At 39.0% G+C, this 27,737-nt stretch overlaps 2 protein-coding genes across 4 annotated transcripts; one reads left to right on the plus strand and one right to left on the minus strand.

Moving 5' to 3' along the window:
* Positions 1 to 4,537: 4,537 nt before the first annotated feature.
* PFN4 (profilin family member 4) lies at positions 4,538 to 8,498 on the minus strand. Of its 2 annotated transcripts, none has more exons than XM_074331757.1 (4): positions 8,380 to 8,498; positions 6,654 to 6,834; positions 6,104 to 6,241; positions 4,538 to 5,299 (listed from the first exon to the last, which is right to left on the minus strand). In XM_074331757.1, the coding sequence occupies exons 2-4, from the start codon at positions 6,768 to 6,770 to the stop codon at positions 5,132 to 5,134; spliced, it is 423 nt and encodes a 140-aa protein (XP_074187858.1). In that variant the 5' UTR covers positions 6,771 to 6,834; positions 8,380 to 8,498; the 3' UTR covers positions 4,538 to 5,131. The 2 variants fall into 2 exon arrangements, with proteins under 2 accessions (XP_074187858.1, XP_074187859.1); XM_074331758.1 differs by lacking the exon at positions 8,380 to 8,498 and adding an exon at positions 7,409 to 7,521.
* FAM228B (family with sequence similarity 228 member B) lies at positions 7,916 to 26,587 on the plus strand. 2 transcript variants are annotated; one of them, XM_019712729.2, is made up of 10 exons: positions 7,916 to 8,011; positions 8,576 to 8,706; positions 13,635 to 13,703; positions 15,391 to 15,582; positions 16,266 to 16,346; positions 19,250 to 19,337; positions 19,432 to 19,588; positions 21,408 to 21,515; positions 23,722 to 23,866; positions 26,454 to 26,587. In XM_019712729.2, the coding sequence occupies exons 2-10, from the start codon at positions 8,608 to 8,610 to the stop codon at positions 26,457 to 26,459; spliced, it is 945 nt and encodes a 314-aa protein (XP_019568288.2). In that variant the 5' UTR covers positions 7,916 to 8,011; positions 8,576 to 8,607; the 3' UTR covers positions 26,460 to 26,587. The 2 variants fall into 2 exon arrangements, with proteins under 2 accessions (XP_019568288.2, XP_074187856.1); XM_074331755.1 differs by lacking the exon at positions 7,916 to 8,011 and having other exon boundaries at positions 8,504 to 10,705.
* Positions 26,588 to 27,737: the final 1,150 nt, after the last annotated feature.

Raw genomic sequence — 27,737 nt, forward strand, 5'->3', positions numbered from 1 at the left:
AGTTGTAGAAGGAGGAAGAGGAATAAATAAAGAAGACTCAAATCGAATAAAAATTTTCCCAAACTGTGTCAGATTCTACAAATTGAAGTAGTTCACTGTGTTAAAAGATGGGTTGATGAGAAAAAAGCACATATCTATGTTTTGTAAAATTCCTAGTTCTAACAAATTTTCAGGTGGAAAGAATGTTACCTACAAAAGGTTAAAAAATCAAATTGGCATCAAGTTTCTGTCTACAATCTGGAAGTTAGAAGAGAGTAGACTAGCCTCTTGACTAGAAGGAGAGGACTGAAATCCAATTATCATACACCCAACTAAGGTAGATAATTTTTTGCATTTGTCAGGACAAAAAAACATATTTGCAGATATGCAAGAATTCCAAGACACATCACCCAGATACCCATCTGTCAACACTTGAGGAAAGGCTCTAACCAAATAACAAATGTCCTAGAACAGATGGAGAAGAAACAGTTGTAAACAACAAACTGGAAAATATAGAACTAAAAATAACTGGATAAAAATATGAATGGATAAGCATAGATGGGGAATGTGTAATGTAAGTGCCAAATAAGAACTTTTAAAATATAAGAAATCACTTTGAAGGAAATTCTAAATAATAATGGAGCACTAGATAAACAAACTGTCTCTGAAAAACTAGGAGTTTAAGGTGCTTACGTTCTGATTTTATTGGTGGGGAATATATCCGAGAGAGGAGGGAATACCCTCTTACGGAGAAATAGATGATGTTTAGTAGAAATATACCTGACTTTGAACAAGAGAACTTCCAAATTAACAAGGGGTAAAAATGAAAATGATGACGACTTAATAAAGCCAGCAAAGGTAATAAAAGGAAAAAGAGGAAACAAAAATGTTTAATAATGGAAGAATAAAATCAAACATACCAGTTATTACAATAAACTTAAACAGATAAATTCTATTAAAACTCAGAGATTGCCAGATGACTTTAAAAAGATAGAATCTTTGAAGATGTAATAATTATGAGCCTGAATGCATAAAACAACAAAGCAGTTAAATTAGAAATTCAAGGATAAATGGGTAAAAATGTACTCATAGTGGAAGACTTGGTTGTAAATAAATGATTATTGTTTGAAGCCACTAATATTTGGGGTGGTTGGTTACGCAGCAATAGATAACTGACACAAAAAGGCTCCCTCTCCTCTATTCTATCATGATACCTCTCGTAGGACACCGGTAACACTGCAGTATCTGCCTCTTCCCCACCAGACTGGATTCCTACAGTATGCTAGTCAGCTCAATGTCGCCTGTGCCTATCACGTAAGTGTTCAATTGAGCTTTGTTGACCAAATGCTCACACATTTAAATGGGATATTGCAGAGTCTGAGCCACTGACAGAGGCCAAGGAGGGAAGCATTTTAAAAAGAGAAAAAAGAGAAGTGGGGGCAGCTGCATTCCTGCTCTAATTCCCCCCTCCTTTGTGTAGGCAGAGGCGTGGGAAACCAGCCCTTCCTATGACCCAAGAATGATTTACTTTAGGATCCCAAGAACGATTCTCAAATCTGAAGAGAGTCTGTGATGTTCAGGCTACTGAGAATGGAGTGGGCCTCTGCACGTCTGGGCACTGCCTGGGTAAGGGGCTGTTCTCAGGGCAGAGCCACTCAGGGACCTACCCAGTTGGCATGGGCTAGAATGCTTGCACCACTTCCAATCTGTTCCTCTTCTTCCTTCCTTCTGACTTTACATATCCGCCCATTTTAGTCACAGGTAATAACTGAATGCCTACTGTTTGATAAACATTCGGCTAGGTGATGGGATACACTGATGAGGTGTGGGAGGTTGGGCAGTATGGGTACAGAGCACTTTTTAATCACTTAAAAAAACACTTTTGTAAAACTGAAGTGACATGAATGAAGTTGAACCCTTACCTTACTCAAATGTGCAAAAATTAACTCGAAATGGATCAATGACCTAAACATAAGAGCTGAAATTATAAAACTCTTAGAAGAAAATGGGAAAAGTTTCATAACATTGGATTTGGCAATGATTTCTTGGATACGACACCAAAAGCACAGGCAACAATATCAGAAAAAAGGTAAACTGGACTTAAAATTAAAACTGTGCATTAAAAGACACTATCAACAGAGCCAAAAGACAACCCATAGAATGGGAGAAAATATTTTCAACTGATATATCTGATAAAGGCTTAATATCCAGAATATGTAAAAAACTCCTTTAACTCAACAACAACAAAAACAATATCCCAAGAATCCGATTAAAAAATTGGCAAAGGAGTTGAATAGACATTTCCCCAGAGGAGATACTCACATGGTCAATCAGCACGTGACAAGATGCTCCATCCACATCACTAGTCGGTAGAGAAATGCAAGTCAAAACCTCAGTGAGACCCCACTTCATACCCATTAGGATGGCAATGATCAAAACCCAGAAAATAACAACTGTTTGCAAGAATGTGGAGAAACTGGAACCTTTCTGCACTGTTGGTGGGAACGTAAAATGGTACAGCTGTTATGGAAAACAGTATGGCAGTTTCTCAAAAAAAGAATTACCATATGATCCAGCAATTCCATTTCTGAGTATATACCCCAAATAATTGAAAGCAGGGACTTGAACAGATGTTTCAACAGATGTACCCATGTTCATAGCAGCATATTCACAATAGCCAACAGGTGGATTGGCTATTGTGGATTGGCAATCCAAGTGTCAATTGACAGATGAATAAATAAACAAAATGTGGTGCATACATACAATGGAATATTTTTCAGCCTTAAAAATAAAATTTTGACATGTAGTACAATGTGGGTAAACCTTGAAGACAAGCTAAGTGAATAACAAGTCACAAAAGGACAAATATTGTGTGATTCCATTTATATGAGGTACCTAGAGTAGTCAAATTCATAGAGGCAGAAAGTGGAATGGTGGTTACCAGAGGGTGGATGGAGGAGAGAATGGAGAATTAGTGTTTGATGGGCACAGAGTTTCAGTTTTGCAACATGAAAAGAGTTCTGGAGATGGATGGTTGGTGATGTTTGCACAACAATGTGAGTGTACTTAATGCCACTGAACTGGATGGATACTTTTAAGTGGTTAAGGCAGTAAATTTTATGTTATGTATACTTTACCACAATTAAGAATAAATAAGGAAGTATAAAAAACATATACAAGTAGAGAAAATAGTATAATTGCACTCAACAGATATACCCGTGAAACTATCAGTGCTCTTACACTCAGTGACAAACACTTAGAAAAAAAAAACCAAGTAAAGTTGATCAAATAATTCCAATTAAAGAAGAGGATCTCTTGAAATTAGAAAAATTGTTCCCTTAAGTCATTCTTCCTTTTCAGTATCTTCTGTCTAGTGTTTTTTCAACAAAATTAACCGTTACTTTTTATTTAGGAGCTATAGTTTTCTTCTAAAATATAAAAGTTGCCTTTCTGATGACTTAATTTCCTTTTCTTCTTAGATATTCTCCTGAAAGAAACAGAACCTGGTTACTATTCGTGAGCAGCAAATTATCACCACAATATGACTCATTCAGCTTATTCATTATCTAGTTATTCCATAAACAGTGGTGAGTGGCTGCTCTGTGCTAGGCACTGTCCTAGGTGCTGGCGTCACAAGGATGATGGGAGAGGTAGGACCCGTCCCTGATAGAGACATAAAAACATCAGTTATGTTCCTAGAGTCTTTCATAATAAAAAGTTTTAAATAGTCGTAACTTTCTATTTCCCCAATTTTCTCTAATTATCATGTATAATTTTTTGATACAGAAAAACATAATGCAAAGAAAACAAGTGGAGGAAATAGAAGTAATGAGACATGTAACTTGCTCCTGAGTAGGTATCAGCCTCATCCATCCCTCATGAGCATCCAACCACTTCCAAGATAGCCCATCCTTTCCGAGAGCAGTGGATCTTAGTGGCATGATGTCAGCTGTCTCCTTCTAACCAGTACACATTCTTTAGAGTCTGATGGCTGTAAGCAAGAATATATATTTTCTGTGATGGTACCCAATTTCTCAATCCTTTAAGAGTCATCTCTCCAGAGCCCTCCATGAGGCAGAAGTCATTCATTTATTTGTTCATCAAGCATGTGCAAATATTAATTGCCTACTTGACAGTAGATACCCATCTTAGATACAGGAGATAGGAGAACGATTACAACACAATTCTTGCATTCTAGGGGCTCACAGTCTAGGTAAAGAAAGAATTATGATGGTGGGAATAATAAAGGTATGCATGAAATACACAGCTCAGTGGAGAGATGCCCAAGATCTGACTCGGGTCTTCAGTGGTTATTAGGAATTTGCCAACTGCATGTGAAGGGGCAGGAACAGAAAGGGAAAATATTTCAGGAAGATAGGACAGCATGTGTAGAGGCCTGGAAGGCAGAGACTGTATCTTGACAAGCTTTGATTTCCTAGTTTATTAGGATAGTGCAGTGCACATGGTATATCATCACTGAGTATTTGTTGAAAGAACGAAGGAATTGCTATTTCCTTACTAGTAGAAGTAGAAGCTCCTACTATTTCAAAGGAATGTCAAGCAACTCCAAAAAAAAATTGTTAGAAACTTAAATTTAGGTTAAAAATCTAAAAACAAATGCAATTTATTTTAAGCTCAACTCTCATAATTTCTCAATTCCATATTAGATGTTTACTCAAAAATGTATAGGCATGGAAACGGAATACAGTAGACACCAACAAGCTGGTGGCCTGGCTCACAGTAATTTCTTTTTCTGTAAAAGTCTCCCTCAGCAGCTACAGCTCTGGTTTTGTGTTGTTTATTTTTTTTAACCTGTTGCCACCTTCTCCCTCCCTCCACGCAGGTGAATGATATAAAGGTAAACCATATGATCCAAGACTTGTCAAATCAGGGTCCTAAAAGAAATGAAGAGGTAGAATGCGAGGCTTGGCCATGATACCAGCCAGGAAAGGACACAGTTCACAATGGGACAGAACAACCCTGGCCGTCTTAGAAGGAGACCACAGAAGAGTTCTAGCAGTGTTCCAGTCCTGGAACCCCTTTTCCCAGGGGCTCAGCTGGACTCCATCCTTCCACTGGTTATGCGAGTAACCGCAGTATCCTTCCAATCAATTCCTCCTTTATATCCTAGCTGATCTGAGTTGGGTCTCTGTCACTTGCAGTCAAAAGACTCTACCATAGGGAACCAAGACATGCAATGGGAGACAAACTTACCCAGCTTCTCTGTGGCTTCCACACAGATACTAGGACACATGCCCTCAGTGTAAGTTGCCACCAGAAGATACAGCTGGGTCTTCACAACAACCACACCAGTGTTTTCCTGGATAAGAATAAAATAGATTGCCCTCTCTTGGTCCTAATAGCAGGACTAGCAGTTACCCTCTAGCCATACTTTTCACTATTTCCTGACTTCCATATAGTCATATATTTGTTTTTGGACTCTCCACTCTTTTCCATTAATTGTAGTGTTGTCTTTCCTAAAAAATTTCAGACTGTTGTATTAGCAGCATGTATAGTTTGAAAAAGTTTCCCAATTGACTGTAATATACCCCTATCTCAATGAGAACAACTGATGTAATGGAAAAGTAATACTTTTTGGAATTGGACAGCTCTGGGCTTGAATCCCAGCATCTCCATTTTCTGCTGCATGACTATAGAAGAGTTATCTAACCTTGTTTGTCCTCACTTTCCACATCTGTAAAATGAGCACTTAGTTTGTAATGTGGACGAAGTGTGCCTAATCCATAATTAGGGCACCCCGTAAATGTGAATTTCACCTTAATTACTCATAGGCAACAGAGAGAATCGGGAGAGGTTTAAGCACAGAGTGATATCATCTTTTTTTTTTTTTAAGGAGGATATAGAATATGAAGGATGGACTGCGAGAGAGAGAGACAGTTCAGGCAAGGTTTAGATTCTAGAATGAACATTTCTCAAAACCAGGCTTTGTGAGTCCTTTCTTTTGCATATGCTTTCCTGGCACTGGATTGCTGTCTCAAACATTGCTATTGCAATAGTGGGCTTAGTCTGTTTCATAGATAGGATCAAAAGAGACACACAGAATTGAAGTCAAATTCTTTTCTAAAGGTTTTCACCCAGCTGTTTTCAAATCTTCGTTACTCACATTCTTAGCATAAAGAGAATAATCATCTGCCCGGACACATTTGTAGTCCTGCTCCTTGAAATACAGTCCTTCTCTCCTGGCTTGCAAAGGGTTCTTGGCATATCCATTCACAAGTGTTTTGACGTCACTGGGCATGACCTGCAGAGGTTAAATAGGCTAGAAGTTAGCAAACTGTGGCAGGCCAGCCATATTTGGCCCACTGTCAATTTCCATAGGCCTGCAAGCTAAGAATGGTTTTTATATTTTTAAGTAGTTGGGGGGGAAATCAAAATAATATTTTGTGATGTGTAAAAATTACGTAAAATTCAAACTTCAGTGTTCATAAATAAAGTTTTATTGGACCATACTCATACCCATTCTTTCATGTATAGTCTATGGCTGCTCCGCCATTACAACTGGAGACTAGTTATGTGGTTGTGACACAAACCATATGGCCTGGAAACCTAAAATACTTGTATTTACTATGGCTCTTTACAGAAACAGTTTAAAACTCTTATGCTCAAATTTGTTTTTTCTTTAAAATTATATGCCCAAACTTATTTTTTCTTACATTAAATCCTGGTGAGGCTACACACAGGCTGCGCTCCTGGAGTTTGATGAGGGCTGCACTGTCCACATGCTTCGTTCCCAGGAGGGTATCTAACAGTAAGTTCTGCAAATGGCTCATGCTCCCTCAGCTCTGAAAAAGGCTGCAGCTTGAAAGGATCCGCTCTGGCTCACTTTTAAAAGGCCTGTGAAGAGAGATCCCCTAAGATACTTTGGACAGTGTTAGTATCAGCCTGTATACTTTGAAAAGATGAAAAGTGGTGGCCCATCACCTAATGTGGACTAATACTCCACGAGGAAAATAGAATCATAGAAAATCACAGTTCACACAGAGCGGGCTACGAAGTGAGTTTGTCAAATCACAACTATTTTTTTTTAAAGCTATGTCAATGGTTTGCACCAGAACCATTTGGGATTAAGAAAAAACAAGAGCCCGCAGGGATGGAGACCACTGAACTACGGAAAGGCTATGATATGCTGGGCATGAGTCCTCACATTCCCTTCCCGCTGACCAGCATCAGGACACGGATCAACACCCTAGGGGACTAAAAACACTTGTAAGGCACTTGAAGCGACATTTTCTGCACAAATCACCAGGTCTTTTTGGACTGTCCTCATCAGGCTAAGCTCCACAAATGCTCGTCCTTCCAAGGGATACTGAAGGCAGGCGTCCCTTTCCTGCACGCACTTCACGGTAGTTTGGCCCACGGCGGGGGCTGAGGGTGGGGATTCCGAGGGCGATGGAGTGGGGGCCAATACCAGTCCTGTTGGCTGGGGAGACGCACAGCAGGCACAGGTTGGGGGGAGCGCGGTGGGCCAGGTGGGAGCGGAAGCCACCAAGCTCTCCGGCCAGGAGCCCAACGATCCACCAGGGGCTGTTGTGCCAACCAGCCGTCAACGGACGCGGAGAAAGGCGGGACGGAAAGGTGAAGTGCCAACTATTGGCTGCGACAGTTGTCCATCACCGGGAAGCGCAACGACCGGCTTCGCGACCCTGGACCAGACAACCCGCGTCCACACTGCAGGCTGCCAGGTTCCCTCTCTGCCTGACGCGGCCGTGGGAGCGCAGCGGCCGGGTCTCCGGGGCCAGCCGCCTCGCGGAATTCGGAGTCCTCCGCCCGTCGCGGCGCCGCGCGGACTCGTTGTCTTTGCAGCGGCGGAGGGGCCACAGGGGCCCTGCGTCCCTAGACACTGGACGCGAAACGTTCTCACGTTCCGAGGCGACGGGCGCGAGCTGATGCCACAGGCCTAGGGGTCACTCTCCTGCTGCAGCCGACGCCTCCCGGGCCGTGGGCCGTCAGACGGACCCCCGCGTGGTGCAGGGGAGACGAAGGCTCTGCCAGTCTTGGGAGGGGAGCTGAGGTGCTTGCTGCGCGGCCTGAAACCTTCTTGCCAGACCCGACGGAGGCCGCGCGCATCTTCCTGACAGGGCCAGGGTGGGAGGGAAGGTACGCGGTCCTGGGTGCTGTAGGTCTACAACGGAGCAAGCCCTTAATGACAGATACGGTCCTTAAGGGATGGGGCTCCCCGTTTCTCTAAGCAGCTCTGCCTGTGTGGACTTCAGTAGCCATAACATCGCAACTCCCCGTTCGCCATCAATCAGAAAACTGCGGCACTGTGACTCCTAGGGGCCAGGCTGAGAACGCACAGACTTCAATGGGTTATGTTGTGGAAGGACGTGGGAAGCCTGGAATTGCAAGGCGATGCGAGGCAGTGCAGACAGAACCTACCTGCTTAAAGGAGGCTGGTTCTGATGACTTTAGCAGAAGCTATGGTGAAGGCCTCTTGTTAGGGCAAGTGTGGGTGGCTAATGTTCAGAATCCGTTCGACATCAGTTCAGGGTCACAAAGTATTGATTACTAATTAAAAAGAAGAGAAAATAAGATGATTATGAATTCTCATTACTAAATAAACTAACTTTTTTAGTTTTTCTAGGTGCTCTGTTATTTGTGATCACAATGAAAAATTTAGACAATGATGATCTGATAACTGACAAACTTCCCAAGCTCAAGAGCTCAAAAGAATGGTTGGAACCACAGCCACTTTCTTTTATAGAGGTACAATAGTATGGCATTTTGAAGTTTATACTTGGGTAGTTGCATTGAGAAGTAGCTTGCACTAAATATATGTTTCTATGTTTTCTACTCCATTCTGCTCTTTACTATTCCCTTGATTTTACTAACTTTGTGTTTGCTCTTCATTTTCTGCCTTCTTAAGGTAGACTGTAACAAAGTTTCTCTTGAAGCACTGCTTCAGTTGCAAAGTCACCCAAATTTATACATGTTGTGTTTTTTTAAGATGGTAATTTCCTTTTTTCTAAACAGCTTTATTAAGGTATAATTGATATACATACAATAAGCTGCATATATTTAAAGCGTACATGTATTTAAATTTTCACATATGTATTCATGCATTAAACCATCACCACAATCAAGATAATGAACATATTCAATACTCCCAAAGTTTCCTCATTGTATCCCTTGGTAATATCCCCCTCCCTGCCTACCCCCAAGGCAATCACTGATTTGCTTTCTGTCACTAAAGTTCATTTTGCATTTAAAAACTGTTATATAAATGTAATTTTACAGTATGTATTCCTCTTGTCTGGTGTCTTTCACTCAGCATAATTATTTTGCATATATAATACTTCATTCCTTTTTTTTGCTGAATGCTATATAACCCAGTTTGTCCATCTGTTGATAGACATTTGGGTTGTTTGCAGTTTGGAGGTGTTACAATTAAAGCTTTTAGGAACATTCATGTACACGTCTTTGTATGGACATATGCTTTCATGTCTCCTGAGTAAATATCTAGTTGTGGAATGGTAGGTCATATGGTAAATGAATTTAACTCTCTATGAAATTGCCAAACTGTTTTCCAAAGTGATTGTATTATTTTACATTTCCACTGTGTATGAGAATTCCAGTTATTTTACATTCTAGCCAACGTTTGGTAGTTGCGTGTGTGCACGCACGCAAGCTTTTTAATTTGAGATATTCTGAAAGATGTATAATGGCATCTCACTGTGGTTTTAATTTGCATTTTCCAAATGACTAATGATGTTGAGCATCTTTTCATATCTTACTTGCCAATTATATATGTTAGTGAAGTATTTATTTAACTATTTTGTTGATTTTTAAATTCAGCTGTTATTGTCAAAGTTTTATTATTGAGACATAATTCACATGTCATAAAATGCACTATTCTACTTAGGTGTACAATTCAGTGGTTTTCAGTATAGTTACAATGTGGTGCAACCATCACCACTAGCTAATTCCAGAACATTTTCATCACCCTATAAAAAAATAAAACTCATACCCTGTTGCTGTCACTCTCCATTTCCTTTTCCCCCTGACCTCTGGCAACCATTAAACTACTTTCTCTCAGATTTGTCTATTCTGGACATTTTATACAAATAGAATCATACAGTATGTGGTCCTTTGTGACCAGTTTCCTTCACTTAGCAGAGTGTTTTCAAGGTTCATCCACGTTGTAGCGCATTATCAGTATTTTGTTCCTTATTCTGGCCAAATAATATTCCCTTATATGGATATACCACATTTTATTTATGCATTCATCAGTGGATGGGCATTTGGATTGTTTCTAGTTTTGGGCCATTATGAATAATGCTGCTATGAACATTTGCGTATAAGTTTTTGTGTGAACATGTTTTCCACCCTCTTGGGTAGAGAACCTAGGAATGGAATTGGTAGGTCATACGGTAATGATTAACTTTCTGAGGAACTGCCTACCTATTTCCTACAGTGGCTGTACCATTTTTGCATTCTCATCACCAATGTGTGAGGATTCCAATTTTGCCACTGCTTGGATGTCATTGAACCGCTTACATCTGTGGGCTTATAGTTCCCAACAAATTTGGAAAAAATTTCAGCCATTACTTCTTCAAATATTTTTTCGATTCCCCCCAATTGGGGAAATACAATTATGTGTCTACAGTGTAAGAGCCTGAAATCATCCCACAGCCCACTGACACTCTGTTCATTTTTTTTTTCAGACTCTTTCCCCCCTGCATTTCATTTTGGACAGCTTCTATTGGTATGATTTTTAAGTTTACTAATCTGTAATGTCAAATCTGCCGATAAGCCTGTCTGGTGTATTTTTCATCTCAGACATTGTAATTTTCATCCCAAGAAATTTTATTTGGGTCTTATATTTTTCCCTGTCTCAAAATATCTTCTGTTTCCTCTAGCTTCCTGAACTTATGAACTACAGGTATAATAATTATTCTAATGTTCTGCTCTAATGAATATATCACCTATGTTATTTCTGGGTCAGTTTTGATTGCTTTTCCTATAAATTATTGGTCAATTTTTCTGCTTCTTTGTAGGCCTGGTGCTTTTTTTTTTTTATTGGATGCCAGAAATTGTGAATTTTACTTTGTTGAGTGTTGGATGTTTCTGATTTCCCATAAATATTCTTGAGCTTGGTTCTGGGATACAGTTAAGTTACTTGGTCATAATTTGGTTCTTTCAGGTATTGCCTCCAACCGTGTTAGGCAGGAGCATATGGTATATAGTGTATGGCTAATTTTGCTCCACTACTTATAGAAAATCCCTCCAAATACTCAACTCTATGCTTTGTGAACCATGGGGTTTTTCACTATGGCTGATGTTAAGAGGAGTAACTCCTGGGGCTGTGTGACCTCTAGGGATTGTTCCCCCTAATCCTTTCATGTGCTTCTTGGCCCAGCATTTCTTTGGGTAGTTTCTCCACATGCATATAGTGTTCAGCATTCAGCTGAGGAATCCAGGGGGACCCTCTATACATCTAACCCTCTACTGATCCGCAAAGCTCTTTCTTTGTGTATCTTTCCTGGTACTCTGCCCTATGAAATATAGCTGCCCAGACTCCTAGCTTCCCTCACATTTCAGGGAGACAGCTAGGTTCTACCTGATACCCATCTCTGTGCCCATCTTTCCAGGTACTGAACTGAGCTATTATTGGGCTCACTTTACCTTCTATTTCTTGGGGTCCACTGTCCTTCGTTGCCTGATGTCCAACGTCTTGAAAACTAATGTTTCATTTCTTTTCTTTTTAAAGGTGGGAGGGTAAATCTGTTCCCTGTTACTCTATCTTGTCTGAAAATAGCAGTTACCACCCCAACCATTGTTTCTTCAGTTTTTTCTGCTCCTTTCTTTTGTCACTTCTGGGACTCCAGTTACCCAAATGTTGTACCTTTTGTTGTTGTCTCATAAATCACTGCAGCTCTGTTCGTTATCTGTTCCAATCTTTTTTCTGTTTTTCAGATTGGATAGTTTCTAATAATCTGTGTTCAAGTTCACTGACTCTTTTTAAGAAATCTCCAATCTGCTACTAAGCCCACTGAAGTTTATTAAATTTAAGAACTGTATTTTCCACTTGGATCTTTTTTATAGTCTATATTTCTCTGCTGATTATTTTCTATCCATTCATTAGGAGCATATTCCCTTTCACTTCTTAAGCATAGCTATAATAGTTGACCTAAAAATCCTTGTCTGCTAATTCCAATATATGGGCTGTCTCAGAGTTGGTTTCCTATGATTGCCTTTCTCTTAAGTTGGGTCACATTTTCCTATTTCTTTGTGTGTCTAGTAATCTAGACTATATTTTGGATATTATGAATGATACATTATAAAGGGTCTGGATTCTGTTATATTCTTCTAAAGAATATTGAGCTTTTGTTTTAGCAGGCAGTTAACTTGGCTGACCTCAAACCCTAAACTCTGTCCCTCCTGTACTTGACAGCAGATGAAATCATTGTTTAGTCTTTTTTAGCTTTAAATGAGCTGCACGGAGTCTGCCTTGTACATACATAATTCAAGGATCTGCCAGAGATTTGGTCAGATTTTTATTTTCAGAATTGGTGGCATCCCCCTTTATGGCTTTCTTCTTTCAGGTATTTCTTCTCTCACTTCCCAGCTCCTATGGTTACCCTGAACTCTGTCTTCTAATTCTTGAATTTGTTAAACTGCATGTTTCTGAGTTTGAGCCAACTTCTTTAGCCCTGAGGCCTGCACTTAGTTAAAAGTCCATAAAAAACTGAAAACTTACCCAGTGCTGTTTTCTTTTTTCCACATGTTGACTACCTTTTAGTTTCTCCCTGCTTTTGGTCAGTCTCTAGTGTCTTCAGATTGTTGATTTTTATATTTTTGTCTAGAATATTAATTCAGTATCCATTATGGTTTTGAGAATAACAGATTTCCCAGGATAGCAACTCTGTGAGGCAGAAAGAACATAGAAAATGAATTGGGATAAGTGTGTTCCAAGCGAGGGGGGAGTATTTTGAGGCGGATAAATGGTAATGTGTCTTTTACAGTAATGTATTTTTAAAAATTTAAACATTCACTGTATTGTTTGATCACACCTTGTATATAGTATAACACTATTTTTAACCACTTTTAAGTGTATAATTCAGTGACATTATATTCACATGTATTGTAGCAATGTTTTGTATTTTCTGGCAGATATTAATTGTGAAAGATTATGAAAATAGAAACAAAATTAATGTTATTAACTATTTCCTGAAGATTGTGTTGTTTTAAAATCTGAAAGTGTGACTTGTATATAAATATTAATATTTGATAACTATAATGACAAAATGAGTTCAAATAGAGTTCACTAACAACTAAATGAATTCAAATAGAGGCCTCCTTCTATTTTAACCCATAAAAGCTTAAAGAATTTTACAGGATCTGAAAAAAAGATGTGTTCTACTAACGATGTGACTCTGGGCAAGTCATGTGTCATTGTCGGGACTCAAAATGTTTGATCTGAGTTATTTTTTGCCCTAGAAGGATTTGTAGCTTAAAGAAAAATGATTCAAATATACTTTAAAAAATATTTTATGATATGATTTTAGGTATAAAAACTGGATTTACAGAGAACTTTCCAGGGATATTTCTGTCACATAAAATATGAGTCAAGATAGCGTTAATAATTTGATTTTTTAAGATTTGATTTTCAAATTTTCATTCTGTCATTTTAGGAATTAGCTTATGAAGATATTGATACAGCTACTAAATCAATATTATATAGAGAACATTATGTAATTAAGGTAAGAATTGACTATAGAATATGTCAATTAAAAATTAATTTTTTCCATTTTAGATATAGTGCATAGTCATTATAAAAACTTTAGAAAATATAGAAAATAGACTTAAAAACACTCATTAGCCCCTAGGATTAACCTTAAGAGGTCTCTGAGATTGCTTTAATTGACTTCCTCTCTTTCTATACTTTGTGGAGATTCTTTCACGGATACCCTATAAGAGTTTTCCCTTTTCACTTGTTCCTTCATCTTAGTGGGCCTTCGATGGAGTCACTGTGTATTCTTAACAGCTTTAAGAGCTGTTATTGGAACACAGTGACCAATTATTACTCAGGTATATCTAGGTAAGAACAAGGCTTAACTGTAGCAGGATGGGTTTAATTATAAGACAAGACAAATGTCCATGTGAAGTATATTAAACACTGGAGTGGGTAACCTGTTTTTTTAAAGAGTTATTTTAGAGTTGTTTAAAAAGGAAAGGAGCTATTTATTGAGATTGAGTGAAGTGTGCTATGACCTGAAGATAGAGGGATAATCTCCACAAAGAAGGAATCTCTCAGGGTTTTTTGTTTTTCTTCTGTTATTTTGAATTTTATGTTGTTGATCCTAATAATTACTTGAGTTCATTTGCTAGATGAAAGGTGGATGAGTTTTGTTGATTTAGTTTATAGCCTAAATCAGGCATTTTCTTTGCAGGCTACTTGCCACTTGGGCCAGGTTGTGCTACACTTCCGTCTCTGTTTTTGTCTCCTTTCCCCCCTACAGAATATTCTTCCACATTCAGTCGTCCTTTCTTTTCCTAGGTAACTCTTCATTCTTTAAGGCACATCTGAAAGGTCTCCCACTTTGGGAAGTTTTAAAAATTTAACCATGTTTCCATTGTGGTAAAGTATATATAACAAAATTTACTATTTTTAACCATTTTAAGTGTACAATTCAGTGACATTAATTACATTTACATGTTGTACAACCATCACTGCTATTTCCAAATAGATGGATCTGTGCAACCGTAACCACTACCTATTTCCAAAACTTTTTCATCACCCCAACTGAAACTTCATACTCATTGAGCAATAACTCCCCATTCTTCCCTCCCCAAGCCTCTGGTAACCTCTAATTTACTTTCTGTCTCTATGAACTTGCCTATTACAGATATTTTATATAGTGGAATTCTACAATATCTGTCCTTTTATGTCTGTCTAATTTCACTTAGCATATTGTTTTCAAGGTTTATCCATGTTATAGAATGTATCAGAACTTCGTTCCTTTTTATAGCTGTGTATTATTCCATTGTATATGCCACATTTTGTTTATACATTCATCTGTTGATGGACACTTGAGTTGCTTCCATTCCGCTTTTTGGCTATTGTGAACAATGCTGCAGTAGGTATCTGTTTGAGCCCATTTTTAATTCTTTTACATATATATATATATATATAAAACTTGCTATGTTGTCCCTCCCCCCATTGTTTTGTAGATTTGTTCTGTAGTCTGTCTCACCAGGGAGAGCAGGCACGTTGTCTAATTTATCCATGTATTCCTTGTTTCCAGTAGAGTGTGTGTCACACAGTAGAAGCCAAGTCAACTGAATTAATGAATGTCTTTGTGGTTATTTTTAGGAATATAAATGCAGTTTAAAATTTAGAATAAGAAAGCATTAAGATAATATGTCTTTTCTATCACTGTTTACTAGGATCTAGATAAGTATTTACAACAAAATGAATTCTTAAATACAAGAAGAAAAGAGATGTTATATAAAAGATGGGTTGACCGTGTGGCAGATCCTCTCCAGAAGAAAATTATAGAAAAAGTTTGTTCACATAAGAAGATTGAAAAAAGGAGACAAGAGGAATCAGATAGTTTTATAAAATATGTAAATAAAAAGGTACTAAGAGATCATTTGATACTTTTTTTAGCTGGCTTAAAAACTATGGTCATCTTTATTTATAATGATCCAAAAGGCCTGCCCTTCCCCACTCTATGTATGTGTAATCTACACTCAGTTATAGCATATACTATTCTTAAATCCAGGGCTTGTGGAAAAGATGGAGGGAGGAGGGTTATGTCTGGATTCAAATGTATACATTAGAATCATTCTTCTTTGTTGTTCCCATGTAACTTAATTGTATATGCCAATTAAAACAATTTGGACTCTAGGTTCAGAACACACACACACACACACACACACACACACACACACACAAATTTGTTCCAGAACTTGATTATTTACAAAGCTATAAAATATTTCTGTTCTCCTAGCATTTTAAAGAGCTCTGAGATGTTTGAACAGTAAGCATTTAAAAACAAATTCCCAAATCTTTCAGTTTTTCAACACTTTTTATTAAAATCTTGCAAATTTTAAGTAGATTCCTTCTATCACTATGTATTTATTACTTGGATACATTAAATTTAACTTCAAATTTGGTCTTCCCTTCCCTTTCCTTTTGCATTTGACACTGATGCCATTTTGAAGTACAAGAATGGAACCGTGTGTTTGACAAGTCCTATTGTGCTCAAAATTAATTGCTCACCTCTTGTTCTTATGTGTGGTTTATTTCCTTCCTATAGGGAAATGTATTTATAGAACATTATGATCCAAAAGAATATGATCCTTTTTATACGAGTAAAGAGGACCTGAATTTTCTGAAGGTAGGATAGATTTCTTATTTTAATTTTGGTATTATGTAGTTGATTTTTTATAGCAGCCCTAATATATGAGACACCCTTTAGTGATTCCCTAAGAATGTAGTAGCATCCTAAGAAGAGGTTCCTATCTCCATATTGTAGAAAAGGAACAAAAAAGCCAAAGTCCAAAGTAAATTAAACCTCTGTAAAATCTGAAAATATTGTATAATTGGATAATATGAGGTCTGCCAATTAAGTTCACGAACTCATCCTAGAAAAAGTGCTACATACCTCATTGCTGAATATCATGAAGCACTCCCCTTGGGAAGCTATGACCTGACGCCAGCGCCTTGTCCACCCTTCAAAGCAATTTTGGAACTCTTTCTGGAATGGCCATCAGAGCTGTCGTCATATTACCCTTGATGTCCTGAATGTCATCAAAATGTCTTTCTTTCAATATTTCCTTTATCTTCTGGTAAAGAAAGAAGTCATTGGGGGCCAGATAAGGGTGTTCCAATACAGTTATTTGTTTACTGGCTAAAAACTCCCTCACAGACAGTGCCATATGAGCTGGTGCATTGTCGTGATGCAAGAGCCATGAATTGTTGGCGAAAAGTTTAGGTCATCTAACTTTTTCATGCAGCCTTTTTAGCACTTCCAAATAGTAAACTTGGTTAACTCTTTGTTCACTTGGTACAAATTCATAATGAATAATCTCTCTGACACCAAAAAAGGTTAGCAACATCGTTGCAACAAGTTTGCGAACTTAACTGTCAGACCTGTACACACATTTTTATTTTACAAGAATGGGCTTATACCATACATTAGGTTTTAGTCTGCTTTTTTCCCCTCAATAGTTTATGATTTCCTTCTTTCTTTGTCAACAGATTTAAATATATAATTTTAATCATTGCATGGTATTCTGTTATTAATAGCAGCTAACTTGAACTGAGGGCTTAACCAAATGTTAGGAGTTTTTCTTTTCTTCTTCCTTTTTTTTTTTTTTTTCATTTCATTTCATCTTCACTGCAACCATATCAGGCAATTTACAGATGAGGCAAGTGAGGCACAGATAGGTTAAGTTACTTGTCCAAGGCCACACAGCTGTAAATAGCAGAATATAGATGTTTCTCACCATATATGGTAACTTGCTAAATCATTTTTTCTTTTTTTACATACTCCGTATTTTGAACATCTGGATTGCTTTTGACCTCTTGCTGTTGTAAGTGACATTGTGATGAACATCCCTGTAACTATTTCTTATTTTTTTTCCTTAGGGTAGGTTGCTAGAAGTAGAATTGCTGAGTTAAAGGTTATGCATGACTTTGATTCATATTGCCAAATTGTTCTCCAGAATGGTGGTATAAATTTGCACCCCGACCAGAGTCCATTTTTCCCCACATTTTTGCTAGCAGTGGATATTACACCAAATAAAACAAAAAAACCTATCTTGCTTGAGTCATAGACATTTTAAACTGCTGGTATTTGCATGCAAAGCAGGTCCCTACCCTCACCCCCAAATTGGGGTATGTGTATGTGCTATTGTCCTTATTTTTATAGGTGAGAGTTAAACTGAGAACCTTACATATGCTAACTAGTAACACTAGTAAGGTGCACTATTGGGACTTGAAACCAGATCTTTTTGAACCAAAATTCCATTCTGTTCTTTTACCATGCTGGCTTTCTAAATGAAGCTGAGACGTGACCTCTTAAGGTAAGCTGTGCACACTGAGGTTATAGCAGCAGTTCTCAAAGTGAAGTACATAGACCTGTGGGAGCCCCAAAACCTTGTACAGGGCCAATTAGGCCAAATCTTTTCATAACAGGGCCAAATATTACTTGCCTTTTTCATGTGTTGACATCTGCTCTGATGGTGCAAAAGCAATGGGACATAAAACTGCTGGTGACTTAGAAGAACTTAAGTCAGTGTTACCAAATAGTTATTCTATTCCTTACTGCCATGCACTCACAATAAAAAATAAATAAAAAATAATTCAATTTCACTTAATATCTTTGATCAAGTAGTAAAACTTATTAATTTTATTAATTCTTGCTCCTTGAAGACACATCTTTTTAATACTCTGTGTGATGAATGGAAAGTATGCAAAGAACACTGCTGCTGCATACTGAAATACAGTACGATTGTTTGAACTGTGAGCTGAACTGGCTGATTTTTTTTCATAGAACACCGTTTTTACTTGAAAGAATGACTTACAAAACTATGGTTGTTAAATCTTGGGTATTTGGCAGACGTTTTCTGGAAAATTAACAAAATGAGGCTGTCACTTCAAGAAAAACAACTGACAATATTTGTTGCCAATGACAAAATGTGAGCTTTTAAGAAAAAAATTTGAATTTTGGAAAAATCATATGTACTATCATGACTGTGAAAGCATCCCAGTACTGAAACACTTTACTGATGACATTGGAAATAATATTAATGAATGTGATTACTATATAATGAAATGTATTAACATTTGGAAGATGTCACATAACTCCGTGATCCGATTTTTTCCTAACAAATAATTTATGACATGGATGAAAGATCCATTCAAAGTTCAGGTTAGACCAATGGTTTTTAATGCAGCAGAGTTTGAATAATTTATTGATATAGTTTCAGATTCTACATGAGAACTAACCTTTAAGAAACTACCACTTGTGGAGTTTGGGTATAGTATCTACGAAGAATATCCACAATGATCTGAAGGGGCTATTAAAACAAGAGCTAACCACAGCTGGAGGGCCTTGATAAGAGATGTATTGGAGTGCCCCTATCTCTGTTATGGTTAAATATATGGTGGTTAGACTGACATTAGTTTGTAGATACTGTATTTTTTATCCTTCTGGCATAAGAACCATAAATGGATATTTAGGATTGACTGAAAAACACCTGAAACCCAGTCCTCAAAGAAGTGCTTTTCTTGTAGGTTACCATCCCACCGCTTCGTGACCCTTTGAAAAAGGCACAATATGACCAAGATGATGAAAAAAGAATTCTCCTTCAGTGTGAGACTGGTACTTAGTTTCTAATTGTTATGTGATTTCATAACCCAAGAGCGATGGGAATTGCATTTCAGTGTGCTAATTTAGGTTACTGGTCTTCTTGCAGGCAAAATATATACAATGAAAGAATTTAAAGAGATTGAGAAAGCCAAACTGTATTCCAGATTCCCAAGAATTTCTAGTGCAAGGCACTTTATAACTCCAAATGAGTGGCTTAAACTGCCTACAAACTATATAGAAAGTGAATTTTGTAAAAGGAGCAGGTAATGTTTAATATTATAAAAATTATGGAACCTGTTGTAATTGGAAAAATTTTTGAGACATTTTTGTCATAGTTATGATTCTTTTTAAAATTTGTTTTCCATGAGAAATATACTGTCGTTCTCGTCTTTGTTCTTCAGTATGTCATTTTCTTTTTCTTGGGTACTTTCAAGATTTTCTCTTTGTCTTGGGTTTTCATTAGCTTGACTATGATGGGTGTAGGTATGTTTTTCCTTTTCTTTCTGTTTATTCTACTTAGGTTCTCTGAGATTTCTTCTATCTGTGGTTTGATGTCTTTCATTATTTTTTGGGAAATTCTAGGCCACTGTCACTTCAAATATTTCTTATGCCCCATTCTTTGTGTTTAGTTCTGAGACCCCAATTATATGTAAGTTAGACAATCCAATATTGTCCCATGGCCACATACCTCTTACTTTAAAAAAAAAACAACTTTTTTTCTCCTGGTATATTTCAATTGGACAATTTCTACTGACCTATATTTAAGTTCACTGAGTCTTTTCTCAGCTGTGTCCCATATACCGAAGAGCCTATCAGAGGAATTCTTCACCTCTGATGTGATGATTTTTATTTCTAGTAATTTCCATTTGATTTTTTACAGTTTTTCATTTCCCCTGAAATTCTCTATCTATTTATACATGTTGTTCACCTTCCCATTAGATTGTTTAATATATTAATCATAGTTATTTTAAATTCTCTATAGGATAGTTCCAACATTAGGGTCATTTCTGAATCTGGTTCTGTTGATTGCTGTATATCTTAACAGTGGGTTATTCTGTCTTGCCTTTTTTTGCATGTCTTATAATTTTTGATTGAATGCCAGATATTTGAGGTTATTTTATCTTGCTTTTTTGGGCACGTCTTGTAATTTTTGACTGATACATGAACACAGGAAGCCCTTTCGTCATTAATAAAGCTTTGTACACTAATATAAATGTTTGCTATACCCACTTTTCTGTTACTCAAAACATATTTCAAAATCCACATTTTCTAGGAAAACTCATTTTGATTAAGTTAGGATCAGACTGATCCTTTCCATGAATTCTGTGTGTGACCATTTACATGCCAGGTGTACTGAGTATGTTAGTTAGAAGAATGGCCAGGGCTCTTGGTTTCAGACAACTGAATCCACACTTGGAAAGGATTCAGTTTTTGAGGATTTATACTGCTAACAGAATCATTAGGAGGTCTTAAGAAACAGAGCTGAGTTTCAGGAGTAACTCCCAAACTCATGTGCAGAACTGGTTGGCAGAGGGATGTGTTGTTTCTGCTGTGATCAGGAAGCTGCAGAATCAGGAAGGTGCTGCTCCAGCTGTTGGCCTCAGAACCATACCAGCTCTGCTGTAATCTGTGCCAGCAAAATGGATGCCCCTCAGAGGGCCAGTATCGCCCCTCAAATCTACTTTTGAGTGGCGGCAAGACTAGAAGCATCTCAAGGCACCTGTCTGGCACCTTATGGCAAGAGAGATTGGGAAATGGCGTGTGTGGGCTCTCTCTTGGAAACACATTTTATATTTATGCTTGTAAATGGCACAGTCTCTATGTCTTCTGTTTACATTAGCGGACACACTCCCAGTGGGTAAGGAGTGCTTTAAACTGCCTAGCTGACTGAGTCTAAGTTCTTAGTAAGCAGTAAACCAATATCCAGCATGGTTTCAGCAACTTACACCCCCCAAAATGCATACAAGTTTGAAGTAATGGTATGTTGGACAATATACATACATGTCACTATAGAATAATCTCTGGAAGACTGTAAGCTAGTATTGTTTTCAAAACATCCTCACACATGTTATCTTGTTAAAGGTTAAAAGTGAAAGTGAATTTTAATGTTAGTAGTTTTGATTTGAAACCCTCGGCAAGAGCTCCTCATCTTCTGGAATCCCAGGAAGAAGAAAAAGCAGTTATTTACAAGTAAGCCTGCTGTTCTATAGCTTTGCTCTTCTTTTATTTAAGATGTTTGGCTGTGTTTCCACCCTTTGTCATCCTTTTAAATTGCTGGAGTTAGTGCCGAGGCATATGAAAGACTCTTGGGGAATGACGCATCTCCCACCCTTGTGTCTGGGGGAGGCGGCAACTGTCCTCAGCTCTGGTTTTAAAGAATGAATAGCTAACATATTTAGAAACAACAAGCACAGACATAGGAAAAAGTTGTTAACAACTCATATTAAAGGTGAGATTTTAATTGGAGCAGTAAAAATGGCATCTTGGACTAGTTTTGGTGGGCAGTAGCTGTTACAGTATTGTACCCAGAGTGAAGAGAAGTTATAAGCAGAGAAGTGGTACATACTACTGTGTGTGCAACATGAGGAGTCATCTCAATGAACTGGTTATGGAATTAAGAGTAAGAGATTTCTCTACATAGGTACAGCACTTGTTAAAGGTGTGTAACTTGCTAACTATCTGATTAAAAGTAATGGGATCCCTCAGATTTTGCTGGAGGGAATGTAAAATGATGCAGTAAATTTGGAAAACACTTTGGCAGTTTCTCAAAATCTAAAACATTAAATTACCATGTGACCCAGCAATTCAACTCCTAGGTTTCTACCCAAGATAAATGGAAACATGTCCACATAAAGAAGACTTGTAGCTGAGTGAATGCTCACAGCAGCATTATTCACAATAGCCCCAAAGTGGAAACGACCCAAATGTTCATCAACTGGTGAATGGATAAATAAAATGTTGTATATTTATATATGGAATACTATTTGGCAATTAAAAGGAGAAGAAGTACTCATACATACTATACAACATGGATGGACTTTAAAACTATTATACTCAGTGAAGGAAGACAATCACAAAAGACTGTTGTATGATTCAATTTACATGAAATGTCAGAAAAGGCAAATCTATAGACACAGGAAGCAGATTAACAGTTGCCTAGGGCTGGGGCTGGGAATGGAGAATGTCTGACTGTAAATGAGCATGACGTTTTTGGACTGATAGAAATGGTCTAAAATTAGATTGTGGTGATGGTTGCATAACTCTGTAAATATACTAAAAATCATTGGTGTGGACACTTAAAATGGGTGAATTTTCTGGTGTGTAAATTATGTTTCAGTAAAGCCATTGATAATAATAAAAGAAGAACCAAGTAAGGCAGAAGAAAAATGAGCTTGTATGATGTTTAGAAGCTGGCCTACAATTCTCTTTTCCTAAAAAGCCCCAAAGTAAGCTGCAGTGGTTTCCCTTTCCTTTCTCTGTATAGGTTCAGAATTTGATGACTTAATACAGTGTGGCAGAAGGTGGAGGGCTTTTCAAGATGCTTGATGCTGGCCTGGCCAGCAGAGAGAACTATACTAATTGCCTCATGAGGAACTTAGTGATTTAAAGTAGAAACAGATGACTGTTGGCGATGGAGCTGGCTATTGTGGGCTTCTCCGTGTGCATGAGGTGTGGTTTAACAATTTGCTGCTTTTTGCATTGGAAGCTGAAATTGAGAGCTAATAGGAAGTACTGAAACTAAGCCCTATTCACTTGGTAGCTGAAGCCTTAAAAGATGGAATGGTTCAGATCATTCTTGTATACTAGGTTCCAAAAGAGTAAATTCCTACAATCCCTAACTGCCATGGTCTCGGACTAAGCTGTTTGGGTCAGGTTTTAGGATAATCCTATTTAATTTCTATATGTGGTATAAAAGGAGGGGTTTTGTCCTCAAATAACCTCTCCTAGCAGAGTGAGACCCAGACATAAAGAATACTGCACTGTTGAAGTACCTATAGCTTAAATTTTAGACTAAAGGCTTAAGTCTATGAACTCCCCCTGGGGGAAGGAAGAAGAAGATTAGATTCTCTTCCATGAATGAGGGAAGCATCCCAATTATGGATCAGGGATGAAGAAGGCATATTTGTCTTTGGCAGAGTTAGACCTGCCCAGGGGAGGCACAGGGACAACTCTGTGAGGGGTCATTTCCTCTGAAGGACCCTTACTCAGCTGATTAAGCAGCAAAGAGAGTTCAGATGAAAATATTATTGGAGCGAGGTAATGCCATTTACTTGGGTTTCTTTTTCATAGGAATATGCAAATTCACGTAGAACTCATCAGATTTAAATAAAAAATTAAATGCTACAATTGAGTTGATCATTATGAGAACACTTTCCTTTCTGGTTCCTCCCTATAGAAACAAGGGGTCATGCTTTCTGGAAAAAGAACCTCTGTGTTATCAGGAGGGAAAGAATCCAAGTCCCAAGGAGGCCAACTCTGGAGGGCACTTTTCTTCCTTGAACCCTGACCAAGAGGAAGAATGGAATGAGGATCAGAATGCGGTGAGAGCTGGGGGAGTCCCATTTTGCAATACCCAAGGCAGCAATGGCTGATAGCAAAATCTGAGCAGCTGGGAGCTTCTCTGTGTGGCAGGCTTCTAGGAAGAGAGGAGGCAGTGGAATAATCCCTCCCTCCACCCCCGAAAAAAAGAAAAAAAAAGAAAGGTGAGGGAGAGAGAAGAAGAAATTGAGGCAGGTTTCGTTAATTCAGAGGGAATGGAAAGTTTGCTTCCGGGAGCTACACAATGGAGGTGCCCTCCAGTGGGTGCGCTGTGGGGCACCGAGCTCCCTCTCCTGAGCTTTAGCCCTTCTTCTCTCTCTCCACCATCTCTACTTATCATTCACCACTTGTCACACCCAAGCCAGGCCCAAACTTTTGTTCCCCTTAATTCAGCAACGACAGGCAGAAAATTTTCTAAAGGACTATATACAAAATTAAAGTTGTAAAATTTAAGAAATAAAGTAAAAGCCTCAACACTGAAAATGTAAAATGTATAGAAGTATAAGTAGGTGTTCACAGAATAGACTTCTTATCCTAAGGTAACTACAGTTAAACTTGGTGGCCATGTGATGGTCTAGCCTAGGCCTACTTCCCTCCAGGCCTGGTGCCACTTCTCCCCTTCAGTTCTCTTCTCCACACCCTGTGTCCCAGGGCTCCAGAGTTTAGCCTCTTTAAGGCCTGGGTTTCCAGGAGCAGTCATGGCCCACCCTCCTATCATCCAGTTAGAAATCAATACGGGAATGGTTTGTTGCTCTGACAGTCAATGTTTACATTTTCTTTTTGACTGTCTCTCCATTTCCCCACTCCCACCCTAAAGAATAAAGGAGCTACCTTTTTTTTTTTTACTCACTCATAGTAAATGCATTAAAACTATTCTGTAGTTTAACTCCTGTTACTGTCATATTTTAGTACCCTCCTACGTGCTTGCTTTCATCCTCAAAATGTAACAAGTGTCTATTCTGAGCCAGGCAGTGTTTGAGGGGCTGGAGACACAGTGTTAAACAAAGCAGATAAAGCTCTTATCTCGAGGAGCTTACATTTTGATGGGGGAGACAATAAACAAATGAATAAGTATATAATATCCGGTGAGCTAGTATTAGGTTGGTGCAAAAGTAATTGCAGTTTAAAAGGTTAAAAATAATTGTAAAAACCGCAATTACTTTTGCACCAACCTACCTAACAGTAAGTGTAATGAGGAAAGTAAAATGGGTAAAGTGGAGCAGAAGAACTATCCCAACAGAACAGATTTAAATGGACAGTGAGGAAAAAATTTTACATTGCTCTATAATCATAACCTACAAACCCCGCTTATGTATTGTAATTGGTTATGGGTATCTTGAATTTAACCAGCCCCAAATAGGATCATTTCTTATTTTTGCACTTCTGCCCCTCTTCCTGCCAAACCTGCTTTCACTCCAAATTTCCCCTAGTTCCGTGAATAGGACCATAATTCAACCAGGACCCTTTAGGACAAAAATCTAGGAGTCGTCTTTGATTCCGTGCTTTCAGTCACTTGCCACGTCTAACAGGTAATGAGCTATGTCGGCGCGTTCACTCCTAGGTTCCTCACTACTACCAGCTCAAACCACTGTGATCTTACCTGGCCTAGTGCACTAGCCTCCTCACTGGTCTTCCTGCTTCCACTCTCACCCCTGTATAATCTATTCTCCATGCAGCAGCCATATTCTTGAAAAATGTTAATTACATCAGATTTCTCCCCTACTCAAAACTTTCGAATGGCTTCCCCTCACATTTTGGATTTTACTCTCCTTACCATGCCTCTAACCCCCTATACGATTGGGCATACCTCGTCTCCTGCCTTTCTCTCCTCACTCATTACGCTCCAGCCTCACTGGCTTTTTCTTGTTTTCTGAACATGCCTACCTTGCTCCCATCGCAGGCTTTTGCCTCTGCCAGGAACACTCTTTCCCCAGATCTCTCCATGTCTCACTCCGTCAGTTCACTCAGACCTCTGCACAAATGTCATCTCTTCAGAGACGCCTTCTCTGACTTCGCTACTCCAAATTGTCCCTCTCATCCTTCCTACCCCCTTCACATTTCTCAAATGGAGGGCAGGACAATCTATCAATTGTAAGAGGAAGGAAGCACAGTACATGGATACAGACGGGTGAAGCTAACTTGGTGAATTTTGTGAAGGAAGATTGTTTACTTCTGTTTACTTCATTTTCTCAATGAAGTGAGGTCATCCATCAGCTGATAGTGAAGGTGAAGGATAGAGATTTAGAGTCCTGAAAAGAGAAGGGGAGAAAGGAATCCAGTATTTTCTAAATCACAACAATCCTAGTGTAAATTAGCACAGTAGGACCATGGGGGGGTCCCTCAAATCATATCACACACGTGATAGGGTTGTCTGTATCCCTGAATCTCTGCCCATTTCTGAATCCAGATAGAGTGAGGGGGGGCTGAGGCGGGAGGTTTAGGTGAGGACCTTACCTGCCAGATGAATCACTCAGCTGTCAGGAGGACTAAGCTTCAGGGGATCAGCTCAGCTTAGTAAGCCCCGTGCTGCTTTGTAAGCCCCTCATCCCTACACCACACTTAACTCTTCTCTTCTGTCACCTTCAAAAGGTTTGAGCCAGGAAGGAGCACACGCCCTGATGCTTGCCTGGTAAAAGAGGACCACAAAGGCTGCTTCAGAGGAAGCCGTCTGCCAGCGGGGATCATTCAGCGTGAGGACCAAGGAAGGCCCTCAACAATTGTTCTGTGTCTAAGAAAAGCATCGGCAATAAACTTTTAATTTTTGTTCAGTGTCTGTATCATAATTAAGAAACCACAGTACCACGTATTGACAGTTATTGCAAATGTATTTTCCCCAGAGGTTACAAAATACTGCTCGAAAGGGACACTACAAGTAATAGCTACCTTACTTACTGAGTGCTCACGTTGCCTTGGCCTTGCCCTAATGTAAGGAGTGCTCCCTTTGGTCAGGCACCCTTAAAATCCACACCCACAGATTCTGCCCAGTCACGACTTTCCAATAGCCTTCGGGAAATTTAAAAATTCATTTCGAGTATGATTTCCCAGTTGCTGGTTCTGATTCTGCGCATCACCCTCTGGCTCACATTGAGTTTGACTCGTAGTCACAGGAAGCCCTAGCAGGACCTAGAGGACGAGAGCAGAATTGCGTTTTCCTTCGGCAAAGGGGACCCTAAAAATCATTCCTCGAGCTGTAGCCCTAGATCATCCAGATAAAAGGTAAATTCTCTTTAGTAATAACTTACATTACCTCAAGTTATAAAAAAAATCAAAACATGGGGTGGCGGGGGCCGTGTGGTTGAAGGTCCCACGTGCGCGGTTGGAGGGCGTGTGGAGCCTGCGCTCTCTTCCTTCCCGACGTCCCCGCGTCGCGGGCGGAGGGGAAAACGGTAGGGGGCCCAGGGGCTCGGGTTTACACAGCACTGTCATCTGTTCTTTTTTTTTTTTTTTTTAAGATTTTATTGGGGAAGGGGAACAGGACTTTTTCTTCAAGTCAAGTTGTTGTCCTTTCAATCTTAGTTGTGGAGGGTTCTGTTCAGATTCAAGTTGTTGTTCTGTCTTAGTTGTGGAGGGCACAGCTCAGCTCCAGGTCCAGTTGCCGTTGCTAGTTGCAGGGGGCACAGCCCACCATCCCTTGTGGGAGTCGAACCAGCAACCTTGTGGTTGAGAGGACGCGCTCCAACCAACTGAGCCATCTGGGAGCTCAGCAGCAGCTCAGCTCAAGGTGCCGTGTTCAATTTTAGTTGCAGGGGGCAGAGCCCACCATCCGTTGCAGTAGTCCAGGAATTGAACTGGCAACCTGTGGTTGAGAGCCCACTGGCCCATATGGGAATGGAACCGGCAGCCTTCGGAGTTAGGAGCATGGAGCTCTAACCG

The sequence above is a fragment of the Rhinolophus sinicus genome, linkage group LG05 (assembly GCF_036562045.2).
Source record: "Rhinolophus sinicus isolate RSC01 linkage group LG05, ASM3656204v1, whole genome shotgun sequence".
NCBI classification, from domain to species: Eukaryota; Metazoa; Chordata; class Mammalia; order Chiroptera; family Rhinolophidae; genus Rhinolophus; species Rhinolophus sinicus.